The 27,370-nt window shown below is 34.6% G+C and overlaps 1 protein-coding gene across 2 annotated transcripts; it reads left to right on the forward strand.

Moving 5' to 3' along the window:
• The first annotated feature begins 4,251 nt into the window (after window positions 1-4,251).
• LOC108746416 (arginine kinase) lies at window positions 4,252-27,370 on the forward strand. 2 transcript variants are annotated; one of them, XM_018483182.1, is made up of 5 exons: window positions 20,706-20,833; window positions 21,994-22,785; window positions 25,144-25,504; window positions 25,672-26,046; window positions 27,023-27,370. In XM_018483182.1, the coding sequence occupies exons 2-5, from the start codon at window positions 22,745-22,747 to the stop codon at window positions 27,368-27,370; spliced, it is 1,125 nt and encodes a 374-aa protein (XP_018338684.1). In that variant the 5' UTR covers window positions 20,706-20,833; window positions 21,994-22,744. The 2 variants fall into 2 exon arrangements, with proteins under 2 accessions (XP_018338685.1, XP_018338684.1); XM_018483183.1 differs by lacking the exons at window positions 20,706-20,833; window positions 21,994-22,785 and adding an exon at window positions 4,252-4,365.

Below are 27,370 nucleotides of genomic sequence, written 5' to 3' on the forward strand. Positions count from 1 at the left end.
CACAATTTGTAAGATTTACTCAAAGTTGTCTTCAAAAAGGATCATTTTTTAGAAATTACAGTCTCAATATTCTTGTTCCAAAAATGTACTATTTTCAGTAAACTATGCAGGTCTGTTTTTTTTTTCAGCTTCTGGCATGGTTTATTTTTCCTCTTTTTTGTTCCATGTTGGCAAAAATAAGAGAAAAAATGAACGGTAACAAAAAGTTCAGCTAACAGGAACGGGCCTTAAATTTGCTGCGACACTGCTTGGCAATCTTTAAATGACGTATGAACCGCGAGTGTAAGTCTAATAATAAAAGGATAACTTTATATGTCGAATTGTATTACTTCCTGGGCGGGGACTCTGCGAAGGCGATCAGTCTCGACGACCGGATGCCGAGGCTGTTCTCCAAGAGAACGGTGCGGCGCAGTGATTCTCAATCGATTGAGCAACGGCCGCAAAAATGCGTGCGTCGTTGTAGAGTGTCATTCCGTACGAGTGGACTATAATCTTTAATTTCAAGAAACCATTCGTGAACGAACAACTGTTTCGGTATTTTCAAGGTGCCAGCGCGTTCTTGGCTCAGTTTATTTCCGCAGAAAACGAGTATACTTGGTCCGATGAATGTTAGCAGGCATTACATAACGAGAGCTTATTAGCATTGACAGTGGTCTCTCTCTTTCTCTCTCTTCCTTTTTTTTTCTCTCTTTGAATTTGAGTCAGATATAGAACTTAATATTTTTTACCTATACTTTACATTATTTTATTTTAATATAATTTTAATAATTTTTAAATAAATAAATTAATCAAATTTTTCTATTATACAATACATATTACGAATGTTTCGTTGAAATATCATAAGCACGTCATTTTGCTAATCTGACACTCAAACGCGATTTATCGTTTTGTTTTTCGAACCTGTGAAATAGATAGAACAGTAATATCAAATCACGAAGCACTTTTGGAACAAATATTTGCTTCGCTCACCACAGGTAGGTTTCATGTCCCCCAAGGAAATCGTAGGGAATGCGGTGAATGAACGCGATGTAGCGATAAATAAAGTCAATCAGACTTTCGCAAAAATCAATGTAATTTTGATTTGCAAAAATTAAGATGCAAAAAATCAAAATTGAAATTATTATTTGTTCACTTTGTTCTTATTTTAATTTAATAATCACTTTATATTTTTCCATGTTAAACGTCTTCGTAATTATAAGAACATATCCAATTAAATGTGTGTGCGCGTATCAAAGCGGGATTCGCATTGCGTCGCTTTTTAATTTTTCTCTACATACATTCCACTTTAATTTTCTATATTGAATACCTTGAGGTAATTAAGTCTGCAATTAAAATCTCGTCAAAGCGAGATCTGCGTGGGATTAATTGGGAGACAAAGTTCCATCTTCTCTCGTGGCTCTATTTGCGAAAACTCCCTTAATTAATATCACGACCATTAAATTTGCTCCTGAGGAAAGATCCACTTCAGAGGGGATATTCCGCGTAAGGGTTCATCGCAAGTGGCCCATTGATGAAACGATTATCACATATATAGGAATGATCATCGAAAGGGAGCGATATACACGATGAAAGGCTCTCGATGATGAGAGAGAGAGAGAGAGAGAGAGAGAGAGAGAGAGAGAGAGAGAGAGAGAGTTTTAATCCTCTGGATATTCTTATTAGCACACGATAGGGAGGAGGATAGGGTAGGTAGGTATGTGGGTAGTAGTTTAGTATTGATCTACCCACGAGCGACCTTTAGTCGCCTCTCTGCTATTCCGCGGGGATGGAAACGGGGGTCCTGGCTGGCGCGACCTAGAGCAACCCGAGCGGGTGCACAGCTGATTTCGTAACGGCACTTCTTCCTCCCCCTGGAATCCTACCGTTCCCCGGAAACCACTGGGTGACCCATATATCCAGACAATATCGGAACGATGGAACGTGAAACCGCGGGATCAAGCCGAACCGATTCGAAGCGATGCTACCAAAGCGTTTCACGTGGCGGATTGAAATATCGCAGAGGAAATTTAAAAAATTAACGTTGAATCAAATAATAGATCGTTTAGATCGAAATTTTAAAGCAGTAAACTCAAGAATTTTTTAACCTAATGAACGAATTGAATTTTAAAATTGTGATATTAGCGAGAAGTCATTGACAAATTCGCAAGACTTCATTCATGGATTCGAGAATTTATTATTATAATTTTTTGTGCAAAAATAAAATTTATTCATTTATTTTTGAGATTATATATCAAAGAGATTTTATATAGTATAAATCGTAATGGACATTTAAAAAGTGTTGATTTATAAAATAAGTTATACTTTAAAAAAGATTTCTTGTAAATTTTCAACAGCATGCTTTTAGATAAAACAATAAATATTGTATATATTTTATTAATTTGTTTTTAAATATATGTGTTTAATCATATTTATAAATTATAAATATCTAAAAATTAGGTGTAACATCTCGTCACGTAATCAATTACAAAGAGTTAAATTCTAGTGCATTCAATAAGGTGCAACTTGTAAACTCATAGTTAACTATCAACGTGAGCCCAGACCCTGGCCTTGATACGTCGTGAAGAGTGTCGGTCAGTTTATCTCCTCGATCGACAATAAAGAATAAACGATCTTTTGTTCGTGTCATTGACATTTTAAGATAAATATAAAGTTCCTAGCATGCAGTATGTTTCATTCTATAGCCATATATATTTCATCTAGTGTCAATTAAATGTTTCAAAATCTTATACAATATTTATAGATATCATTATATATAAATATATATATATATAATATATATATTATTTATATATTTAGAATAAAATATAATAAAATTTATTTTATAATATTCAGCTTGCAATTCGATTCGTTTCCATCTCTCATTAATTAATTTATTTGTCTTTTTTATTACTATAAGTTATCAAAAAGTTTTGAATTACCCTTTGGTTTTTATATAAATTTATTCCAAAGTAATGATAATATTCTTCAAAATACAGTAGATTATTATGTTCAATAACTATTCGCTAACAATCTGCTAACTGGCTTCGGTATTATTTGGTCTCCTTGGGCCAGGTTGCATCAATGTAAAATTAACTTTAATCTCGGTTCAATTTACTCTTTATCTTCTTCTAATTCTAAGAATTAGAATTCTAAGAGTGTTCGAATTCTGAAAAAAGATAAACAATTAATTAAACCGAGATTAAAATTAATTTTACATTGGTAAAACCTTGAAGGCGAAGAATTCATAAGTTGTCTCAACTTGCTCAACAGTTTCGAATTGTCCTCGTAAGAAACGTTTTATTGAGCGAAACAGGCCATAATTAAACTATGCAAGATGAGGACCTGGTATGTCGGGTGCGGTAAGATCTCAATGCTATCTCGATGAAAGGTATCGAGATCAAATCTGACAGCTAGCAGGTTAATGACAAATAATTATTGAACACAATAGTTTTTATTTTAAAGAATTGTTTCTGAGTAAATTTATACTTATATAAAAACCACTTTTATATGTGAAAATTGTTTTTGTATGTAAAAATCAAGGTACGATTCAGAATTTTTTTAACAACTTAAGATTATCAATTATAATTTTGCATTTTTTGTTAAGATATTTGTATTTTATTTTAAATATAATAATTCTATATGTAATGTGTTTGTGTGTGTAATAAATCTTTAAAATTCTATTAGCTTTGTGTGTTCAGCAAATGTCTAAAATTTCTAAATAAACGTACCTTAATTTTACACGGCGAATAGAATAATATTTACCTCCTGCTTAGTTGTATATATTTGAAGATTAAGTATTTTCATTGGAAGATATTTGTTCTCTTATTTTCGCTTTTCCTCTCGATTTTTGTTTCTCCTCTTCTCTCTCCATCCACTCATCATGTAAATTTAATTCTATTTTAAGTAAACAGAAAATTATACTGTTATACAAACTAAGAAAAGGAGCAGAGAGATCAAGTCGAAAGATCGATGATGAAAGAGAAGATCGAATGAGAAAAGGGAAGGACGATTCATCAAAGATTCCCATCGTTTTTCCCGTGCCATAAAACGGCGCCACGCTCTCGACAAATTCCACAACGGATGCTGCAAGGCTGCCGCTACCGGAAGAAGTCCAGGTAGCAACCGAAAACTTTTCTCCGCGGAAATAGCGGAACGGCGGAACTGGACGTAGGTGCGAGGGATGGGGGGTGGGGGTCGCGCGCGGCGCGGCGATTGGCCAAGCCGAGAGGAGAGGCACTCGCGACGGCGAGCGGATTCCGCGCCGCGCTGTGCCGCGCCACTTCGTTTCCGACTCGCGCCACGTACGTGTCGTCGTTCGTGAATCAAGGTGCGCCATCCGATTGCCTTCCGATCTCTCGTCGTCGTACCTTCTTGCAGTTTCTCCAGGTGAGTCATGGGGGATTATCCAGCGGCCGGTTTTATGCCGCCGCCGTTTTTACGTTAATCCGGAATTCTCGGCGCGCGATCGCGATCCGTAGATCCGGTCTCGAGTCCCCCTTCCGAGTTCTTTGTCTCTGATTATATCATTGATTGGTTAATTCTTTTCCGCCCGTGAATCTCCCGTACCGAGTTTCACAAACGTTCGTTATTTTGAGGCTCCTATTCTGTAACTACTAATGACAGTAATGGTATCGTTACCTTGTTACGCAGCCTTGACAACAAGCATTGTCCAATCTAGAAGAATGTCTTTATGATGCATTTTAGATATCTTAGATATATATGTGAAAAGATATTATCATATCTTCGACGTCTGTTAGACATTTATGTAGTCTGGGAGATTTTATATATGATAAAAAAACGACGATGTTACTTTCATTAATGGTTAGAGAACTGCGACCTTAAAGGGGTGTCTACAATGAGATTTTAAGGTGTAAAATTTAAGCCTTTAGCCATGAGAAATTATCCAATCGTAGTCGGTTATTCTTTTTGCATTCGTGATTGGTCAATTTCTTTCAGCTTGAGGTATGAAAAGCTTCAGTTTTTCGTCTTAAAACTCTCGTTGTAGACGCCGCTTAACTTCTCACACCGGTCGAAGCATCGCGTGCGATTCAGCCTGGATGATTGTAACGCTCCCGTGCACAGACGGTTGCAGCAAGAAGAGCGAGAGGTTTCGCCCAGTTTCGCCCCTGCATAATGCGAATACCGGTTTCCATTCGGCGGGTGTTTCTTCCCGTGATGGGTCCTATTCTCGGATCGCCAAGGTTAGGATCGCTCGATAGCGGTGATCGAAATGTGATATTCTTTTAAGCGATATTCGATACCGAATAATCCTTATTTATTTAACTGCGAAACGCTACGAGCGTTATGGCATTCTTTCCGTGTATTCTTTCGTGGCGTCGATGATTAAATTCACTGAGGATTGTGTCTGTTTTGATCTTTTGTTTCGACCAACTGAATGCATTACTCGATCTCGAGAGGTCAAGCTAAAGCACAGACCTTTGTGTTAGTTCCGAAACACAATAGGTGTAATAAGCCTTAAGCCGAAAGAAATTAACTATAGTCTATTATTCTTCTCATATTTGACTGTGATTGAATAATATTTTACGGCTTGAAGCTTATTACATCTATTGTGTTTCGCAACTTATTTTTCTCATATATTCGACTCTGATTAGTCAATTTTTTACAATTTACGATCTCTTAAAGCAAAATTGTGAATCTACACATAACGTTTGATGCATAAAAGGATCAACCAGAGTTTTTTATTTTATAGAACAAAAAGATTCTGGAATTTTTTATGGGTTTTTTTTTTACAATAAGCCATATTACCTAAGCTTTCATTAAATCGTAAAAAAATGACCAATCATAGTCTATTATTCTTCTGGCATTCGACTGTGTCGATTGGTCAATTTTTTACGGCTTGAGACTTAAGTAATGGCTTATTGTAAAAAGCTCATTGTGCTTTATGCATATTATGTGTTATGCAAAGATCTGTGTTCCGGCTTATCTTCTCGAGGTCTCCACCATGAGATTCTTTTCTCTTTGTCACGTCAAGATCGATTTGCTTGAAACCGCTTGGTAACTGCTTGAGATGAAATTTGGGAATAAAGGCGTTTACGTAATAGGATAAGAATGACAATCGATAAGACGCAACGTCGACGACATAAAAATTGCTGCTTAGCTCTCGTTTCAGTATATTGATCGAAGTTTTCTTTCTTTTTTTGTCATTTAAGAGCCGTGCAAAAGAAAACGAAGAAACAAATTTACCATTTCGTAATTCTTATTCATTTTTATCAAAGTAGATTAACTTTAATCTTAGTGTAACTTTATCTTTTTCTAATTTTAGGAAAAAGGCAAAGAGTAAACTTGAGTTTAAGAGTTTACCCTCCGTCTGCAATCATATTTTGCTTCCTCTGTTTGTTATCCGAGTCTTTTTTTGTTCAACCCAAGTTTTTTTCTATTGTTCTAGGCATTTAAAAAATGGAAAATTTCAAATAACGTTTTAACATTTCTATTACGTTACGTAAAATAGTTTTTTCACTTAAATATTAAAACCTTCATTTATCAAAAATTTAAAGAACTTAAAGTTAAATTTGAGAATGAAATATCGCTTATGCTAAAAAAAGACCCAGATTGCCAGAGAGTTTCTACATTAATAGAAATGGATAAGAATAGCCTCGAGCTATTGTTGCATCTATGAATTTTTTCTTGGTTTTATTTTGATTTGCATTTTTCTTATAAATAAGTAATATAAAGTTTATGTTCTAAGCGAAAGAAGAATTGCAGATTAAAGTTAATTTACTAAAAGTGGCGAGATATTCAAACTATATTTATTTACTTTCGATAAGGTAAACGTGAAATTCGTAATGAGAAAATTGCGTAATGTGCCTTGGCTTATCAGGAAACGCTCGATCAGTCAGTCGATCGCGATGCCGTTGTTTCTCGATGATAGAGGAGAATTATGCGATTTTTCTCATGTCATCGCGCGGTGACTGGACTTGGGCGTCGTTTGCCAACCAAGATTCCAAGAAATGACACACGTTTAAACACGCATGACAATAAGTCTGCATCATTCGCGATCGTCACGCATGGAATCGCGGCAACAGTCCAGAGTTAATGGAAGACTTCTAGACTGGGAAAATAAATCACCATTTCGCGTATAGTATTCACTAATTTTTCGCAAAGACCAATATTTTTATCGACTGTTTATGCAAGCACGAAAATTTTTAAAATTTTTTTATTGTACATACAATTTAATATTTATATTGTATTTATTTGTAATTATATATCTTAATTTTTGTATTATATTCATTTGCCATTATATCTACCTTTTTTGCATTGTACTTTTTATTTTACTGATGTACTGTCGAACATATCTGGCGCTCATGCTTTTCTTGATTTGGTTTACTGTAGGATGTTTTTTGTCGTCCATCTGCAAGCTTATTCGAGGGCGACTCGTTCTGTAACGCTATGCTAGCTCGAGTTAACTCGACAGCTCGCCGACCCATCATCATGGCTAATATTATAAATTAGCGACGCGCAAACATTTAGACGAAGGCAGTTCTTAGTCGTTAAACGAACTAAGCTATGCGCGACGTTACGTCAATCGTTTACGACTAAAAAAAGGAGTCGCGGCACTTTAGCTATATTTGTTCGCTAAAGTATATATCGATGCTTAAAATGTATAAAGTTATAAAAATATATAGATCGATCATACACGCGTCATATTTTGTTATTACATCATCTCTCTCAGCCGGAAGTTGCACGGTGTTTTCTCGCTAGAGTTTAAAAAAATTTGATAATTATTAACAATCGAAGGGCTTGCTGCAACAGTGGATTAATTTATTGTGTACATTGAGAAAAAATGTACTAAATTTTAATAAATATTTATAATGCCAATTAAACACTTATTTACAATAAATAAATATTTACTCAAAAGATTGTCAAATTAAATTAATGGTTTTTATCAAATATATTTTTATATTTAGTTTATCAAACAAACGATTCATGAAAATTTAATATATTTTTTCAGTGTAAAAACGAAGTAAATTAACTGTTAAAGTTAAAGTGAATTACATCCCACATAATATAATAGAATACGTTGATATTGATATTTTTCATTATTCTAACTTCAATTTGTTTATTACAAAATGGAGCTCTGTTGTATCAAGCGCTTCAAATAAATTAATATTAAATAATTGGAATTTTTATCTCTCCACTCCTTTCGCTGAAGATATTTTTTCGATCACGGCGCCTCCCACTTCCGGTTGATGATCGATATCAATCTCGCCGTCCCGTTGTTTGATTAGGATTGTTTGGCACGCTGATCGAACATGCAAATTGTTAGGTGCGTTGCGACGAATTTCCGCTTGAAAGTGCGTTGACAGATCGAGCCGCTCATGTATAGATCCGCGCAAGAATGATCGGGCAATTATGTAAGTTCAGAGATGCTCGTAGTTAGGTTGATAAATCAAACTATTTTATACAGGGGATTTTTTAAATCTATCAGAAATAAAAAGTTACATATCACGGAAACATATTCTTTTATATAATATTAATTCTTTCTATATATTAAAAGCCCATAGATTAATTACAAGTATATAATTAAATTATTAGTTAAAGATTAATAATTATTTAATTAAGTATATAAAAAAACTTTGTATCACGATAGCTACATTACGTACGTAACTATAGCAGTTAAAAATATCCTATTGTCTATAACTTCCAAGTATATTATATATAGCTTTATATATACCCGTTCAGAAATGACCATTCGTGATGGCTTGATTTTACTCATCGATCGGTCACGTTCCTTCGAGTAATTCTAGGCGAGATTTATGTGTACACGCACAGCCGTACGATATATGAAACTCTATTGTGAACATGTTTGATTTAATAACACAACGCATTGTTACTGGTATTAATATAGATACTTGAAAGTGAGAGTACAAGAGAGTAACGTAGTAATCTTGCTCTCTTAGCGTTGATAAATAATATTAAAAATATTTAAGTATTTAAATCAAAATGTTGGAATTCACATTTAAATCTTTATTAGAGTTAATAATCGCACTCGACATTTATATTTTTTAAGAGATTCGTAATTATTCGTGTAATTTGTATAATTTTGTTTGAATGATTATATAATAACAATTTTAATAACTGTATAATTTAATTTGAATATAGACAGAGAAATTTATTTGTGTTGCTATTATAAATAACGCAAAGATTTATTTTAAAGAGATTTATTATTAAAGATTATTCTATGAAAGGTTCAATTTCATAGAACATTCTGTTTATTAATATTAGTGTTTAATTGTGATAAATGTGATAACGCGAATATTGTAATCTGCAATGATTCTGCCAAAGGTATTTGCTTCATCTTTTACCTCATGTGCCACGTGTTAAGCCGAGTTACAGGCAAGCGCATTATCGAGTGACGTGTTTCTCGATTCTTTAAGGCCAGATGTGGCTTGCCTCCTACTCGCACATTGCTGACTTTTATACCTGACACACTGACGTGCCTTACAGAGTGCTCGGCGAGGAGCGTAAAAGATCTGTTTCGTGAGTACACGTCAGTCGTAAATCTTCGGCACAAACTTGAAAGAGTTTAGCACGAAGTTCTCTCACTTTCAAATTTGGTTTTCTTTCTTCCTTGATTTAATTAGCGATTAATTAATAATTAGCTCCATTGGCACATCCGGTATAATCAGTTGTGATTAAGTTTCATAATCACAGATATCGATACGTGATATGAGATATCGCAACTACTTTAAGGGTTCGTTTTTCAATTGGTGTAATTCTGAAAGTTAGACAGGTCGGATTAAATTTATTTTTCGGGATATATTGTATTTTTGCGCGAAATAAATACAAAGATCTTTTTTATTATCAACGAATTTTTTATATTATTTTTTAATGATTTTTTTTTAAATTCAAAATTATGTGGATTATTTTTTCTTTTTATTGAACACAATTTTGAGTTTTATTGAATATTAAATATATATAGATTTTAAATATACATTTAAATTGTTTGTTTAAATTAGACTTTGCTCACATAATATCTCGAGTGGTGTTTTTATAACGTAAGTAATATAACGTATAGGTATATAAATATATGATCATGTTGAAGCGTTTATTTTTATAATTTCTCAGCATAACCGTATATAAGTGCATTTTTAATATCTTTGCGCTGGTGTAACGTACGATAAGATACTGTAAGAAAAAATGCCTGGGATTAATAGGATTATTCAGGGGTCGACAATGTTATTCTGACCCGTAAAATTAGGCGTCATAAATGTTATCGTGCTTGTTATTAATCACGCGGTGGGACACACATAGACTATCAATGTGTCAGATCTTCAATTATAGTTCCTTGTAAAATTCATAAGCTTCTAATTAGGGGAGTTCAATTAATTACTGATTTAAAATTCAAAATGTTTTACTTCTGTGCTTTGCATCTGTCGAATTAAACGGGATATTCGTTAGAAATTTTATGACGTCATGAAAAAGAATATAAAGTAGAGAATGTCGTTGGCCACATTCCGTTCTTGTATCAGTGAATAATATCGAATTGCGATTGTTGATTAGAAAAATTGATCAGTGAGTTAAGTAATTTCGTTACATTGTCAATATCTTCCTGTATACCTTGGTATTATTGATGAAAACTGGATAGATGGGACGCGGTTTCGTATAATATTAGTACTTGCGCAAGATTGTCAGGCTATAAAGTCGCCAAATAATTCATAACTATTCATTTCGTTTCTAGCTTTACGCACGAGGTGTGGCCTTGACTTTACAGTAGAATCAACAATAGAATTTGCAGTAGAATTTGAAGTCCGTTTAGTAGTCCAATAGTGCGAACTGTGATTTATATTTATATAATTGTATTTAAACAAAATTATTTGTTTGGATAAAATTGAATTTTTAAAATAAATTTTGAGATAAATTTAATTTCTATGAAATTTCACAGAAATAATTGATTTACGTCCACTTCTATCAATATATAGATTAAACTTTAATCTCGGTTTAATTTACTCGTTATTTTTTTTTCTAATTCTTAAATTGAAATACAGAAAAATGAAAAATAAGTTAAAAACCAAGAGTAAATTAATTTAAATAGAATGGACATTAATAATCAATAGGACAGATTCTTTTGAAATATGAGCGCTCGCGAGATTCGTACTTTTATGGATTCTTTGTAGCTTCTTTTTATTTCGCAATGTCACGATCCGCGAGATAGAATTGCACTTCATTCAAGTGCAACGGACATGATCTCTGGCGGGAAGAGGAGCGTTTGCCCAGAAATAAATTGGTTTGTCCGTGGCCAGTAGAAGTTTGCGTTGTTTACGATCTCAATTTGTAGCTTTGCGTGTACACGCCGGATTTAGAGTGCCAGGTTTCCATATTGCATAACGGTCACGCCGCGATTTGCCAACTGTTTTCTGTTACGTTAAATCATCGCTGTCTCCCACCGTCTCATTAACGTTGCATTATAAAAATTTATTCAACAAGTGTGCCACAGCATAATCCAAAATTTATGAAGTATTGAAAGACGTAACAAAAAATTAAAAATATTTTTAATTTAAATAGAGATACAATATTTTTAATAATAATACACTCCGCAGGTTTCACTTTCCACATACAACGAAAGACATCGCGATTCGAGAATATCTTGCTTATTTCTTTGCATTAATTTACAATGATCTATCTCGTATCTTTTATAAAAATTGCCGGAATACTTTGCTTTTTCCTCTGTATTTACACTTTAGGTCAAAGTTTAGAAATTAAAATTTAAATACATTTTAAAACGCTTTTTAAAAATTGACATTGTTGGGATATTTATTCAGATATCAAATAACAATGTATTTTAACGATAAATTTTTAGATACAATAACTGTTGGATTCGAAGAATTATTGTTTAAAAAAAAAACACATTTTTCCATTGTATCCATAACATTCCACTGCTATGGATATTATTTGAGTAAGTAATCTAAAAAAATGTCAATTTTTAAAAAGCGTTTCTAAACTGTCCTGGAATGTATCTATACAAAGATTTATAATCCATTTCTTATTTTTCTTGAAAACTGCGTTTTCTGTATATATTTCTCTTTCCTTTTAATTCTTAAATAAGCCTCTTCCTCGCACAAGATTTTTCGAAGAAAAATTAAACTTTTCCTTTATTCTATCCAAAGAACCGCATCTATTCTCCCATTTATTACACTGTTAAAAATAAAATATTAATTTTAACTTAAAGATGTATGGTGGACTTTTCGAGATCTGCAAAAATGTTAAAATTAACACAAAAAAATGTTAATTTTAATATTTTTGCATCAGAAAGTTTACTATACGTCTTTAAGTTAAACATTTTATTTTTAACAGTGTAAAAGTTGAGAACACCGATTTTTGCGAAATCGTCGATTGATAGGATGCAGATCGCTTATCGGTCGAGTTGTCGAATCATCGAGTTGCGACAAGTCGTCGACAGATAGCGTAATACTGCAGAGAGCCGCTTGCGCGAATGCCTGGATCAATAAATGCATCTCTCGCAGGATCCAAGAGAGTTTCCCGGGAGAGAGGTGCCTCCTCCTTCCTTCCTGAAGGACGAGCTTACGTCAATCCCCAGTTTATAGTTAGCGAAATCAATCATGCAAGATTGAAATTTTCATTTGAAGGGAATCATTAATTCATTAATAATTCCGAATTTCAATCTCACAAAACATTCCACTGTGACCCACCATTTATCCTTGGAAACTTGCTCAAAATTAGATTACATATCAAATCAAAAATTAAGTTTGTAAAATTAGTTTTACAATCTCGAGAGATGCATGTTTGAATTTAATCCAGGAATAGTTATCTAGATTTTTTGCATACAAAATTACTTACTAATAATTATCTTTTTATACTCTTTTTACACTCCAATTCAAAATTTATTATTAATCGTGTATTGTATGTTATTGTTTGTTAATCAATTTGTCAGTATTTGAGATAATTTTATTTATATATATTCACTCAATATTTTCTAAAAAAAAAAAAAGTAAGGAAAAATAAAAAAAAAAGGTATGGACCTTTTATCTCTGTGCAGATGTGATTGAGTTTTATTTTCTCGCTGCTGGGGTGATTATCCCCAGGTTAACAAGTATAATCTGATTTTATTTGATTCGGGAAATTACTGAAAACTATGCTGTGACTTTTTGTGAAAAAGCGTTCGACCTTCGAATTCAAAGTAAAGATCGAGTTGCATGCTAGGTCACGGACATTCGGCACATCCTGCCGAGAAGGAAACTCTCGAGAGTTAAACCCTTTAGGATTTGCTCGTATTGATCGCGTAATTAATTTTTTCGCTCGTATTCGCGCGCGCACAATCGTTACGGTGGCCAGACACGTATCTCCTGTTTTTCTGTTGTACCGATTTGTCTTCTCTCACCTCACCGGGTCTCGATGGCTCGCAAGTGTGATTGCATAACGTGCAAGCGTAATCTCGCGGAGGTGGGACTCTAAAAATAAAATCAAGCTGCGAGCGATTGAGCTTTTTCTCCCAGATTTTTTTGCGAGCAAATCGCAGTTTTGCACGTGAGACATTTCTCATTTATATAAAATTCATTCACTTGGAGTTTATTTCTAATTGAAATAACTCTAATTAAATTATCGATTTATTTTATTTTATTAAATCCTTTCGTGAAATCTCGTAGTGAGGATCAAAAAGAATTTAAAGTCAAGCCTATGAATTGTTTATTTAATAATTGTTACTTGAAAAAAAAATTAACGAGATTCAATTTCGAATTTATATTTATTGAGTAAAGTACTGTATTACGCCGGAGAGTGTATTGCAGAGTTATTCCCGCTCGTTTTCGTTCTCTTGACTCTCTTTACTTCCTAGAATTATTCTAGAACGTACACTAGGCTTAAGCGGGAGGATTATGCAAAGCAGATCCAAGTGGCGCGCAAATGGTGCGTTAATTCGTACATGTTCGGTCGACATAATTCCATCGGTGTTCTATGCGTCATCGCGGAGGCAGGCTCACAGTTATCGCGGAAGTGCGAACGAACGTGCCCTCGCTTGGAATCCGCAATAATTCAGCTCCATTCCTTCGCGGAATTAAACGGAACTGGCCTGAAACGCTTGCATCCGGCGACTGGACACGTCGGCGGCACTTCACGTCGCGAATATCATAGTATCATTTACTGACTAGGGAAAAGTCCTATCTTCTTGATACGGAAAGAATGGTTTTGCTTTGAAATATCTAAAAATTTAGCTAGATGCAGATCTGAAAGGAAAATGATTTTATTGGAGCATTATAAGAATTATATGTATAACTCTCAAGCTGGTTAAAAACAAACACAAAATTTTTGGCAGTATTATCACCTTCAGCGTCCTATATATAATTATTTTGATGCTCAACAAAATTATTTTCAGACCTGTATCTAGCTAAATTTTTAGGTACTCCAACAAAACTGTTCGTCCTGTGAAGAAATGTTAAGGTAGAGAAAGAATATATAATCTTATAATAATTCTTATAATTATAGCAACATTAGAAGATGATGCTGAACGTAAAAAAAAAATATGATCTAGAAAGTAATTGTTGAGAAATTTAATTTACATTGTACATAAAATGAAGAATGAATTATTAATAAGGAACAAATGATAAATCACCAGGAAAATGAAAATTAAGTCTTTTTCTGTAAGAAATATATTTTGAGTAATTTGTCGGTTTTGCTGACATGACCAAATAATTAAACCATATGAAAGAGTAAACACCAAGTACTATAAATATTATATTCATAATAATTTCTTATTTAACAAAAATTTTTTTATAATTTTAAATTATACTAATTTTATTAATATACAATAATTTTATCGGTATAATTTTGATTTAAGAAAATTGAATTTAAAATATTAAAATATTTTATATTACGAATTAATTTAGAATTTAGAAACCTCATTTTATTGTAGTAATCGTGTCACATATTTTTATGTTAATAATAGGTTATATAACGTACATTCGAATCTCTTTATTGTTACATTTGTGCACCAAATGAACATGTTGCAGTGAATATATAAGATCGATATTACGAATTGTCATTGAGACAGCTGTATCCTCTTAAGTTCTGCGCAAATATCGTGTCGCAAATATCAGTCTCGCGAGATTTGCATCTCGCATAAATAACAGCGATTAATTATAAGGAGCTGCTCGCCAGCATTTAGCACACCGTTGTCATTGCTTTTATCGATTTTAATTATTGCAATCGGAGAAATAATCTTGTTTATTGATTACTTATATTGTCGAAAATTAAATAATAATATGCAATATCAGATACGTTCGCAAAGTGAACGAAAAACGATATCAAAGTATTCAAGATTTTTGAAATTGCAAAATTTAAAAAAGTTATTTGAAGTTATGCTCTTTTATTTTTTGTAATAAAGGTATTAAATTAATTTTTTTTAAATTAAAGGAATATCGATTTATTATGTATTGAATTATGTTTTTTATTATGATTATGATTATAAAAGAGAAAAAAACTTACGTAATGTTAATATTATTTTTTTATTTAAATATGTTAAAATATCTGATAATTTAAACATTCCAGAAATAATTCTTGAGCATTATGCAGTCTTTATCACAACAGAAATTTTTTTAATTACGAAAGGTAATTAAAGCGATAAAAATAAGACGTTGCAACGAAATAATGTTTAATTGCTGCAAGACGTCATCGTTACTTTGCTATATTCAAATATTGACTTCGTTTTCGTGAGACGAAATAAATCATTACGTAAGGTATACAATTGTGATAAACGAAAAATATGATTAAAGTAAGACTGCATCATGTAAACCTGTCATGTCTCGTCGAAGGTTCGTCGTTATTATCTTTGATGGTGATAGTAAAAAATACACCAACGAATCATGATCGTTCCTGCCATCAAATACTCGGTGTCGCGATAATTTTATCGCGTCCGAAGATATTCGTGGAACGCGATCCCAGAACTCGAGATTGCAATCACTTATAATTCTCGATAAGTTATATCATTTCTCTTTAAACAACAAGATAAAGGCGAAAGAATTTTATTTCTCGAATTTTACTTGTGGTTCTATTGCCAAGTTCTTATATAAAAGAAATATTATTATTTATAAATTGAAAAGTATATTTTAAATTATTATAATTATTATAAATAATAATTATAAATAGTACACTAAGAGAAAAAGTTTTGATATTTAACTATAATTATATATTAGGACAAGCATATGGTCCTCCCAAAATGACTGTAATTGTATTATAGTTATTTAAATTATTTTTTATGGTCATTTTCGGTTTTCAACTATATATATTGATTTTTGGAACTATACATATTATATAGTTTTTATTACTAATACTATACTATCTAGTTGTAACCATATTTATAGTAATGTGTAATTATTTTTTACAAATAAATTACAAATACCAAAAAGTTTACTCTCAATGTATTAATAATAATTACTATAATAAAATAGTAATTTAATATTAATTAATTGTGTTGGTAGAATTGTATTAGACATTTAGTGAAACATATTTGAGCAAAATCTTTTTGTAAATGGTTATCGTGTATACTGTATACACATTTCGATGAAGATTGCATATTTTTAAATTTACATCGCGGTTGCTTTCTTTATGCCGACGACACTTTTGTCGCCCTTTCATAATCCCTATGGGTCTTTTGAACGTCCTCTGCGAAGCTGAAGAGGCAAACAGTGAAGTGGTGGACGCGAGCCACACTAACGAGTCTTTTGAATCGCCGTTTCTCGCTTCCGCTTACAATAACGATGATAATTTCGCAGAATAACATGTTTCTGCAAACGGGTAGATGAAAATTAACCCATTATTCTAATATGGCACTGTTAAATTGAGTTCTTAGCACCAAACGCGTATTGTTAGATGAATAATATATTTTTATAAATCTTATAATTGAAAAAATAATATTTATTAATTATAAGCAGTAAAAAATTACAATAAACTGGATGATAAAAAAAGTCCTGATTTAATAGTATTAATAAGTGAATTGATAAAAGTTCTATCTGATAAAACTTCAAATTGAAATCTAACGTTTTCTGCTTAAACATAACGATGTTCATCTTATTCATTTCTGTTAGAAAAGTGGAAGCTAGGCGTGGATTTTTATGACTAGTCATTAGAGTAATGGGCTACTGAAATTTATGCATAAATGTAAAAATAAACAGATAACATATGTGCAGATAACAACACCATGTGGTTACACCAGAAGTTGCAACATCGAATATTGCAATAATAACGCGAAAATATAAAACGTGGTAAAAGTTGCGTTTCGTGTCTCGGAGGAGCTATGATGCAATGGCGTATGCACAGCTAATTGAACGAAATGACATCTTACGGTCTGTCACACCTCCATCGACGTCCATCCGGTCTGTAATCGACAATTTTGCCACCCACCACGCACTGTTCGCCAGTGCTGCGTTGGGACTTGGGATTTAAGGCCCCGAATCATCCGGATATTCAGATGCGAATCGCGCATTATACGAGATCCGGCAATTACATCTAATTTTTCGGACTAGTTAAGGAAGGCAAGATCTAAAGCAATAAATGAAATAGAAATAATTTTTCAATATTTAACTTGTAAATATTCTTAATATTTATAAGTTAAGTTCTAAAATAACGTGCTTTAAATAATCACATCTAATACTTAACGGTTCTTTATAGGTTCTTTATAAAAATAACTTTTTATAAAAACTTATTAATCAATGAAATTTTCATTTTGATGTTGAACTTGCTAACGGAGTCTTTAACTGAAAAAATAATATGCGGCAGTAAATTTAAAAATTACATAAAAATCTAAATTTACTAAAAGCAATGCAAAAATTTTTCAAAGATTTCAAGTTATTAGATACGTACATTCGTTAGATATGTGAATTTGTTCATAGGATATTATCTTTATTATTATTATTATAGAAAAATAGCAATATTGAAAGATTTTCCTGGTTTACTTATTAATTTAGCTGTCGTTAGTTTTTTTATCAGCTCGAAATAGTTGTTAGAGTCTTTATCGAATTCTAATATTCCACTATTCGGGAAACGTGATATATCTTAAGAAAAGTGACATAAATAAATATTAGGTTGAGTAAAAAGTCATCGCGTATTTTTTAGCTCAAAGTTGTATATACAATATCTTCGTCAATAATGAATGAAATTCAAATTTAAAAAAAAGGGTTTTAAAGCTTGAAATCTCTATTTTTAAAAGCTTATCACATTTTTTAAGTTTATATGAGTTTGATAATTTTTACATACCAAAAACTACGAGCTGAAAAAGACGAAAAATTTTCTTCTCACTTTGTGGATTTGTAACGTGTCCAAAACGAATTTGAGAAAATTTTCGATTACCTATCGTGAAAGCTTGATACTTTCCCTACAAAATCGTTTTTTTTTTAATATTCCTACGACTTTTGATTACTGAGTTATCGCGGATTAAATAAAAGAATTATTTTGACTTTAATTGCTCATAACTCCATTAAAAATTGTCGTATCGTATAATTCAAAAAAGAGATTTTTAAAGCTGAAACTTTACTCTATCAAGATATATTTATATTGTTGGTAAGAAAGTAATTGCGGTTTTTACTAATAGATATCTTTTAAAAAAACGCGATGACTTTTTACTTAACCTAATATTGTATAATAAATAAATTGTTCAGGAAAGAGGAAAGAAAATAGCATATTTTTTTTTAAATTAATTATTTATTATGTTAGTATTAAAATATAAATTAATTTTGAGCTAATCACAAATTGCTTGTTTTGAGTTCTGTAGAAGTAATGTATGTAGATATTTTTATTATGGATGGGGTTACTTCTATTTTGATTTGTGTTATATATTTTTCTTTGAGAAGCATTTTTTTTATTTTATCTTGTATTATTCTTTCTTGATTAAAGATTGATGTATTTTTAAAAAATTCGCAAATAATACAAAATTTGCAATTTGTAAAAATTTTTACTCTTCACTTTTTCTATAAGAGAATATAATTTGATTCAAAGTCGTGTATCTGTGAAAATTGGAAATAGGAAAAATTTGCAAATGTTATTAGAGAGACATTACTGCGACAAGTTTGTGTCGTCGCGAAATTCGGTTTTGCATACGTCCGTCCAAGATTGTTAACGTCGCGCCGGAGGTTCTCGAGTTACGCATAAACATCGCGGTTTAAGCATTCGCTCTAGCGATGCTATCGATTTCACGAATACGATTGCACCAGCCACGCTAATATGTTGTCGTAACTTCGCTCGACTAAACCGCATTTAAGTCGCCGAAGTACCGGCTGCTGACATTTTGCTGCTCCAGTTCAACGTCAAGATATTCGATAAGCGACGAGATTTTGCGTGAAACAAAGTACTACAGTTTTCTTCTAGAAGCTTTCTTTAATGAAAAAAATGTGGTTTTGCAAATTTTTATTTATTTCCATTTATACCCATTTCCGCCAACGTAAACTAATTTTAATCTTGGTTCAACTTACTCTTCGTCTTGTTCTAACTTTAGAACTAGAAAAAGTCGAAGAGTAAGTTTAACCGAGATTAAAGTTAATCTACATTGGTGGAAATTTAGTCATTTATTTCATCGTCGATTCTTTCATCAATATATTAAATAATTATCAATTTAAAATAAACGAACGTGAAATGTCTTGAAATTTTATTATGTAAACGTTCCGACAATAATTTCTTGTCACTTATCTCTTGATAACGAGTCAAGTATCGAGCGAATAAGATATCGATTTTAGAAATTATTAATTTGTTCCCAACTGTTAAACTTTCCGTCGTGACGTATTGTGATTAACAATAATAACAATAGAGAGACATTACGTGCAACATTTCGGCCGTCACTAATAAAATCATTAATACAATATTAGTTAAATCGCGCTCATCATTGTAACGCTCATTGTGACGCGTCCGATATTAAACGTCAGTATTATTCGAGGACCTTAACCCAGCGTCAACCATATTAAATTTCGATTTCGCCATGTAATATCGACTGGCCGTAATATTTCTCGTTATTATTATTGTTACATCGCTTATATTCGGTTAATATTCCGATGGATGGCCGAGGGCGAAGGGAGGATGAGCCAGAGGTGGAAATTTTCGGGGTTTGAAAATTCACGGAGGGCGAACGCACCGGCGCGCACTCACGCACGCACGCATGCACGCACGCGTGCTTGAGTGTGAGTGTGAGTTACCCCGCTCGTGACGCCGGGCCATGCTGGTCGGGGGTGTATGTGTGTGTGTGTGTGTGTATGGGTGTAGGTGCGTGCTATCGACCGGGTATCCTCTGTGCCGCTGGACGGACGGCGGCGTGCCCCACCCTGAAGAGAGTAGGGAGCTCCGGAGCTCGGGAGCGAGCGAGAGGGATGAACGTGCCGGCCGCGCGGGTGACGGAGATAACGAAGCGAGGAGCGAGAGAGCGAGGAAGAGAGAGAGAGAAAGAGAGAGAGAGAGAGAGACCGCGGCACGCAGAATGCCGCCTCCTGCTTAGTGATAGCGTAGAGACTGTAGTGTTCACATCACACCACACACCTAACCAAAATTCTCGTTCACCATTCAAGGAAAGTTCGATATATATATACATAAATATATATATATATAGATATATATATATATTATATATCCGCACAAATTAGTCAGTTAGTTTCTCGACACGCACACTACAACCACTGACCGGTAACACGCACGCTCGCACACACGTATATCTACACACACATATATATATATATATATATATAAAATATATATATTTGTATGTATATTTTATATTCGCGTCGCGAGACAAGCTGAAGGGCGCGCCCGGCCGAAAATCGGACGAGAGAAAAAGAGAGAGGAGAAAGGAAAGGGTTATACTCTGCCGCGGGAAACGTGACTGAGTCTCGTCAAGGAATTTCCGAAAGAGGTGGTGGTGCTGCTACTTCCGTTTCGTTACGTTACGTTGCGTTGCCGTTTTCAACATCCGGCGTTCCTTCCCTTCTCCCCGTTCCCCACTTTCTCGAAACACCGCGAACGAGACGAGGGACCTTTCACCCTCTCTCCCTCCCCCCCCCCTCCTCGGCGGCTGAGATTTTCCTCGTGACAATTTCCTTGCTTATATACAACCCCGGCCAGGAGCTGCCGGGACCTCGATGCGTTGCGTTTCGTCATTTTACGGAACTGGAGTGAGATCGACGTAGTGAAAATACAAGCTTATACCTACGTTCCTACGTTCGCTGATATTTTTTTCTCCCTCTGTAAATCCGTGGTAAATTCTCCCTCTCTTGCAAGCACATCGTCCGTTGAGGCGACATTAGTGTAGACCTGTTAGAGCTATTAGAGTGCGTGCGACTCGATGCGACGGCCGGCTCTCGGCGAAGCGTCTCTCGTCACGTTCAAAGTGTGTAATTACGCGTATTATACCATCTTCGAATTATATAGCGGGACGAGGCGGCCGCTCGATTGGACGAAATTACGCGCCGGAGAATGCCTGTGACCCTTTTTATAATGATCGCGAGCTGAGAATCTCCCCTGATCCCTTTCGCATTAATTCCGTGGCCGGCAGTTTTTTTTCTGTCGTTATCTAATTGTCCAATTATTTAATTTATCCAGTGAATCGTATTCGCTGCGCTTAATTTAAGTCGATTAAATTTACGGAAGTAACTTTAGAAAGAAAAAAAAAAAAAAAAAAGAGAAACCTCCGATTTCCTCTGGCGATGTCAAATTGTCTTTTCGATAAGAATTTCTCTGTTCAATTCTAATTTAACGAATTGATTTGGAATGTTTAATGCAAATTGGTAAATAAAAAGAATCCACGTTTTCATTTTTTCTTACAAGAATATCCACACGCTACGTCCCTTATACGCTTTCTGTTGCAAACTCTCGGAGACTTTCGGCTTCCAAGACATGCGTTTGGACCGGAGTTAAAAGAATCATCCCCTCTCTAAAGCCATCGTGGAAAATCGCGCTCGTTCCCGGGAACGTATCCGGCGTGTCGGTGCGCGAAACGTGTCGCGAGCGAGCGCTGTAACGCGACGGAATTAACGCGAGAGCTAACAGGAGCACCACTACCTCGTGCATCAGTAGATCGCTCTTCGGAGAGAAGAGACACGCGGGAGCCGGAAGGGCAGCACCAGCAACAGCAGCGGCGGTGTCCAGCGACAGCAGCGGCAGCCGGAAGGGCAGCAAAAGAGAGAGAAAGAGAGAGAGAGAGAGAGGAGGAGGAGGTGGAGGAGGAGGAGGAGGAGGAAGAGGAGGAAGAAGAGGAAACGTACGGGTAGTAAATACGAGAGAAAGGTCTCTCGGCCGCGACCTTTGACCCACCGCGACCTACCACGAGCCCACCACGAGCCCTTGACGTTTGAGCCCGGGCACGAGTTTATAGTTCGTCAGGATTCATCATTAGGATCTTCGATCTGACGGCCGGACTGGGGGAGGTGCAGCGCGATTGGAAAGTTGCAACAGGAAAGGACGGACGGAATCGCCCCCCCCCTCGTGATTCGAGAAGGACTCTCGTCACCGACGATTCTCCGTCCACACCCCGCGTCCCTCTCTCTCTCTCTCTTCTCGTCGTTTCGTGCGTCGGAAGCGTGCGTTTTTACCTAAACTTGCTAACGGTCCTGCCTGATCGTCGCGTGTGCGAGCTCCAGAAATACGTGAAAGACACTCTGATCCTCGCGTTTAAGAGCAGTTCAAGCATTGAGCGAAATCTCGGATTTTCTTGCTCGATCGCGTAGTCTGTTTCGCCTCTCTTTTTTTTTTCTTTCCATCCATCTTCGACTCTCGCTCGTCAAGGGCGTCGTCTTTGTCGCCGTAGTCTCCTCGTCGTTGCAGCGACATGGGCGGATGTACTTCGAAGGATACCACGTCGAGCGACGAGTACGTATCCGTGAGAAAGTCTTCAATGGGATGAGAAAGATCCGCCTCTTCTCTTTCTCTCTTTCTCATCTGTTTTGCTCCGTTATCCCCTTTCTCTTCATTTTTCCTGATTTTTCCTTCTAAGAGGCTTATTCGGTTTTAGACTAAGATTTTGTTTTATTCTACATGAATTTCAATTGCGATTTGTGTACAGGCCTCTTCTCTTTTTTTTAGCTAAACTTTTTGGACCTTATATCTTCTTTAATATTCATATTTTCTCTTTTTTTTTTCTCAAATGTGGAAAAAAGAAAAGAGGAACCGTGTAAAGATTAAGTTGAAAAGAACAGATCTTTTATCTGTTGAAGTAAGGTTTACTTATATTCTATCACTTTAAATTATTATTTGTAATAATGTATATACTGGGTGTGCCATTATTCTTAATGTATTCATAGGAATTTTATATATGTATAAAAGGAGTTTAAAAGGAGGAAGTTTAAAAAAGAATTTAATCTAACTTACTTACGAAAGTGTTGATAAAAATCTGAATAATTGAATATGGCGATATGAGCAACTTTTCGAGTTCCCGCTTTTTTTTTCTCCTTAATTGTGTGTCTAACAAACTTGCCAGGCTGGTCTCTTGGGTTTATGACGTCTGCGGATTTTTGCGCGATGGTTTAACGCGACATCAATGCCCGCCTCGTATGTGTTCCGCGTAAAGGATCTCGCATGAGCTAGACTGGCTCGTCTTGTCTGTCATTCTCGAAATCGACGCGACGATCGACGCATAATCGTGTTTCGACGAGCGATGGGCGGTGTATGCTCGTCGCTGGGTATATGCGAGTCTGCGGACGACCAACAAAATGTCCAACAAACCGTCCAACAAACCGAGAACGTCAATGACGACGACGACGACGTGTATGTATGCTCATTCGGCATTCGACCCTAGGATGCACTCCGCGAACTCCATTCCTTTCGAACGGATTCGATGGACCGTTCGAGAGTTGTCGGTCTATTCGTCTATTTCTCGCAACGTTGGAGACATAAACAAATTCCCCCATCGGGAATACTCTTAAGCCTATTCTACAATATGCTCTTTGTTTCCTATTTTTTGCTTTTCACCTCCCTTTGCGACCGTTTTAACAATTGTATATTTCTTGCTACTATTTCCTGTTTCTTCCAAAGTTCGTTAACTTTTATCTCGGGCGACAGAAAACAAAAAATCAGATAAGAAGTAAAAAGACAAGATGTAAAAAATAACGAAAAAAATAAGAAACAGGAAATGAAAAACACATTGTAGAATAGGCTTTATGAACAAATCATTCTCTGTTCTTTCTCGAGAACTATCACTTTTAAAAAATAACTAACGTGATTGAAATTGAAAGGGTTAATTTTTTAAAACTAAACAATTGAATTAGATTAATGCTTAAAAAAAAAGGAATGTTTTAAACTTAAAGAAAAGGAATTGTATACTTTTAACAATGAGCTGCTTACTCGCGTCATGGAATTTTTAACTTGCAGTGCATCCTAGAGTTAGCAGATGCAAGTGCACCGCGTATCAACAATGAGGCACATACTGCACCAAAGGAATTTTAAAAGCATACTTGAAGTATAGATATCAAGTAGATAAGAAATAGAAAATATGTGTATAAGAGCAATGCGCATCGTTGAACAAAATCGACGGAACACCATGTGAATGATTCAAGTCAGAATTATCCGATTTAATCGGATTAACGCCAAGTATTCAGACACGACAGATATTAAAATACTTTGCACTCGCAATTAAACAATTTAGTATACAAATGCAACTAGTTCTACGTATTTATTTGAAGCATCCGTTTTTAATGCGTATCTTGATGTTCTGCACGCTACAAAGAGACCACAACAAGCAAGGCGAAATAATATCAATTGAAGGATTAATTTTTCACAAATTAAGAGAATTAATCCTAAATTAATCTTAAAATTAAACGAAGAAAATCGAGCGTAAATTAATTTTAGTTCTTGAATAAGCAAAATTAGACATACTATGACCCATGGTTTTTCATTTGCTAGTTAATTTGTAATTAGGCTTAACTTGATGATAATATAAAAAAAAATTGTATTTTTCTATCTATAATTAATCACTGTAAACTGTTTTTTGTTGAAATTACCACTACAAAACTATTAGTTTAATGATTAATAATAGCTACAAAAAATACAATTTTTACATTATCAAATAAGGTGAAACCTAAATCACAAATTAACCAAATAATGAAAAATCGAGTTTCGAGCGGATTAAACTGGTTCCTTCAATTGAGTTACAAAAAACTGTCTTTTTTCATTTCATTATTATGATGAAAAATTTTTACATCTTTGACGTGATTCTTGAACATTTTGTTACAGTAAAAAGAGTAACAACATGGTGGACGCAGCGGTTCTGGACAAACTGGAGTCCGGCTATGCGAAGTTGGCTGCGTCCGACAGCAAATCGCTGCTGAAGAAATATTTGACCAAAGAGATCTTCGATCAACTCAAGACTAAAAAGACCTCATTTGGTTCTACTCTCTTGGACGTTATTCAATCTGGTTTGGAGAATCATGATTCTGGCGTCGGTATCTACGCGCCCGACGCCGAGGCGTATACTGTCTTCGCCGAGATCTTCGATCCCATCATCGACGACTATCATGGCGGCTTCAAGAAGACCGACAAGCATCCGCCCAAGGATTTCGGTGACGTCGACTACTTTGCCAATCTCGATCCCACCGTAAGTTCTTCCTACACAAATTTTATTTGTTATTACAAATTTCTTCATGTATAAAAAATAATATTAGTACGATTAAATCTTACAATAGTAATTATTAAACTATATAATGATTACATAAGTAAATTATTATTTATTGAAATTTTGATGACTTTTTCCTTTTATAACAGGGTGAATATATTGTGTCGACTCGCGTGCGATGCGGTCGCTCCTTAGATGGATATCCGTTCAACCCGTGTTTGACGGAGGCGCAGTATAAGGAGATGGAAGAGAAGGTATCCAGCACGCTGTCAGGCCTCAGCGGAGAACTGAAGGGTACTTTCTACCCGCTTACCGGCATGAGCAAGGAAGTGCAGCAGAAGCTGATCGACGATCACTTCCTCTTCAAGGAGGGCGATCGTTTCCTTCAGGCAGCGAACGCATGCCGTTTCTGGCCCACCGGACGTGGTATCTTCCATAACGATGACAAGACTTTCTTGGTCTGGTGCAACGAAGAAGACCATCTTCGCATCATCTCTATGCAGATGGGTGGTGATCTTGGACAGGTAACTACACTATGCTAAAAAATTAAGGGATCACTTATTCTGTCTTTCAAAAATAGGTAATTTTTTTAAGAGTTTGTCTTCTGTAAGCAGTTAAAGTAAAAAAAAAAAAAGATACTTTTTGCTTCAATGTTGAATAACTCAGTGAAAAAATCGCACAACAATCAATAAATATGCAATTTAAAGATAAAGATTCATTCTTTCAAAAACTATAAACTATATTTGTATGCAATTTTTAATTCACGTCATAGAATTTTGCAAAGTTTGTAAAAAAAGTTCGAGATTTAATGGCCTTCCATTTGTATCGGTGTAGCTTTGTAAAAAAAAAATAAGTAAAATCCGTAAAAATCAAATCGTCAAAATATCTGAAAAATAAAAATTTGAAAATGCTTTTTAAATCATTTCATAATCATTTTTTACGAAGTTACTCTTTCTTGAAAATTACCTATTTTTGGAGAGCAGAATAAGTAAATCTTTTAATTTTTCAGTGTATAATGTATTCAGAAACGATAATATAAATAAGTCAGACTCAAACATAGTAAAAAGAATACAAAATAATAGATTTCAACCTATCAGAAACCGAATATACACTATTTCTCTAATAAGTTGAAATTTGTTATTCCTTATTAATATTCCTTTTATTCCTAAAGACAAATTTTTGTCATTATATATAATGAATTTTTTGTTTTTAACAAATTATACTAACTAATTTTCAGTTATACGTTCATATTTAGCAAGCATAAATATCTAAACAAACATTATTGACGTAAATATCTAAAAAATATTTTGAAATTTTTTTGTAATAGCTTAAAACAATTTTTGTCGAAACTTTTATAATATTTAAATGTGTAAATGTTACGTAAAAATGATGTAATATTTGTTAAAAAAGCTCTCGTAATTGATTGACGAATTTAATTTAGCATTACAATGTAATTATCATTGACACATCTAAGTATTAATTAATAATAATGTTTACCAGGTATACCGACGCTTAGTGACAGCGGTGAATGAGATCGAGAAGCGGCTGCCATTCTCGCACAACGATCGCTTCGGTTTCCTGACGTTCTGCCCGACAAATCTTGGTACGACGGTGCGTGCCTCGGTGCACATCAAAGTGCCGAAACTCGCGGCAAACATGGCCAAGCTCGAGGAGGTCGCAGCCAAGTACAATCTACAGGTGCGCGGTACCCGTGGCGAGCACACCGAGGCTGAAGGCGGCATCTATGATATCTCCAATAAGCGTCGTCTCGGTTTAACCGAGTACCAGGCTGTGAAGGAGATGAACGATGGCATCGCTGAGCTCATCAAAATCGAAGCCAGCCTCTAA

This window comes from Trachymyrmex septentrionalis, unplaced genomic scaffold (assembly GCF_001594115.1).
Source record: "Trachymyrmex septentrionalis isolate Tsep2-gDNA-1 unplaced genomic scaffold, Tsep1.0 scaffold17, whole genome shotgun sequence".
Lineage (NCBI taxonomy): Eukaryota > Metazoa > Arthropoda > Insecta > Hymenoptera > Formicidae > Trachymyrmex > Trachymyrmex septentrionalis.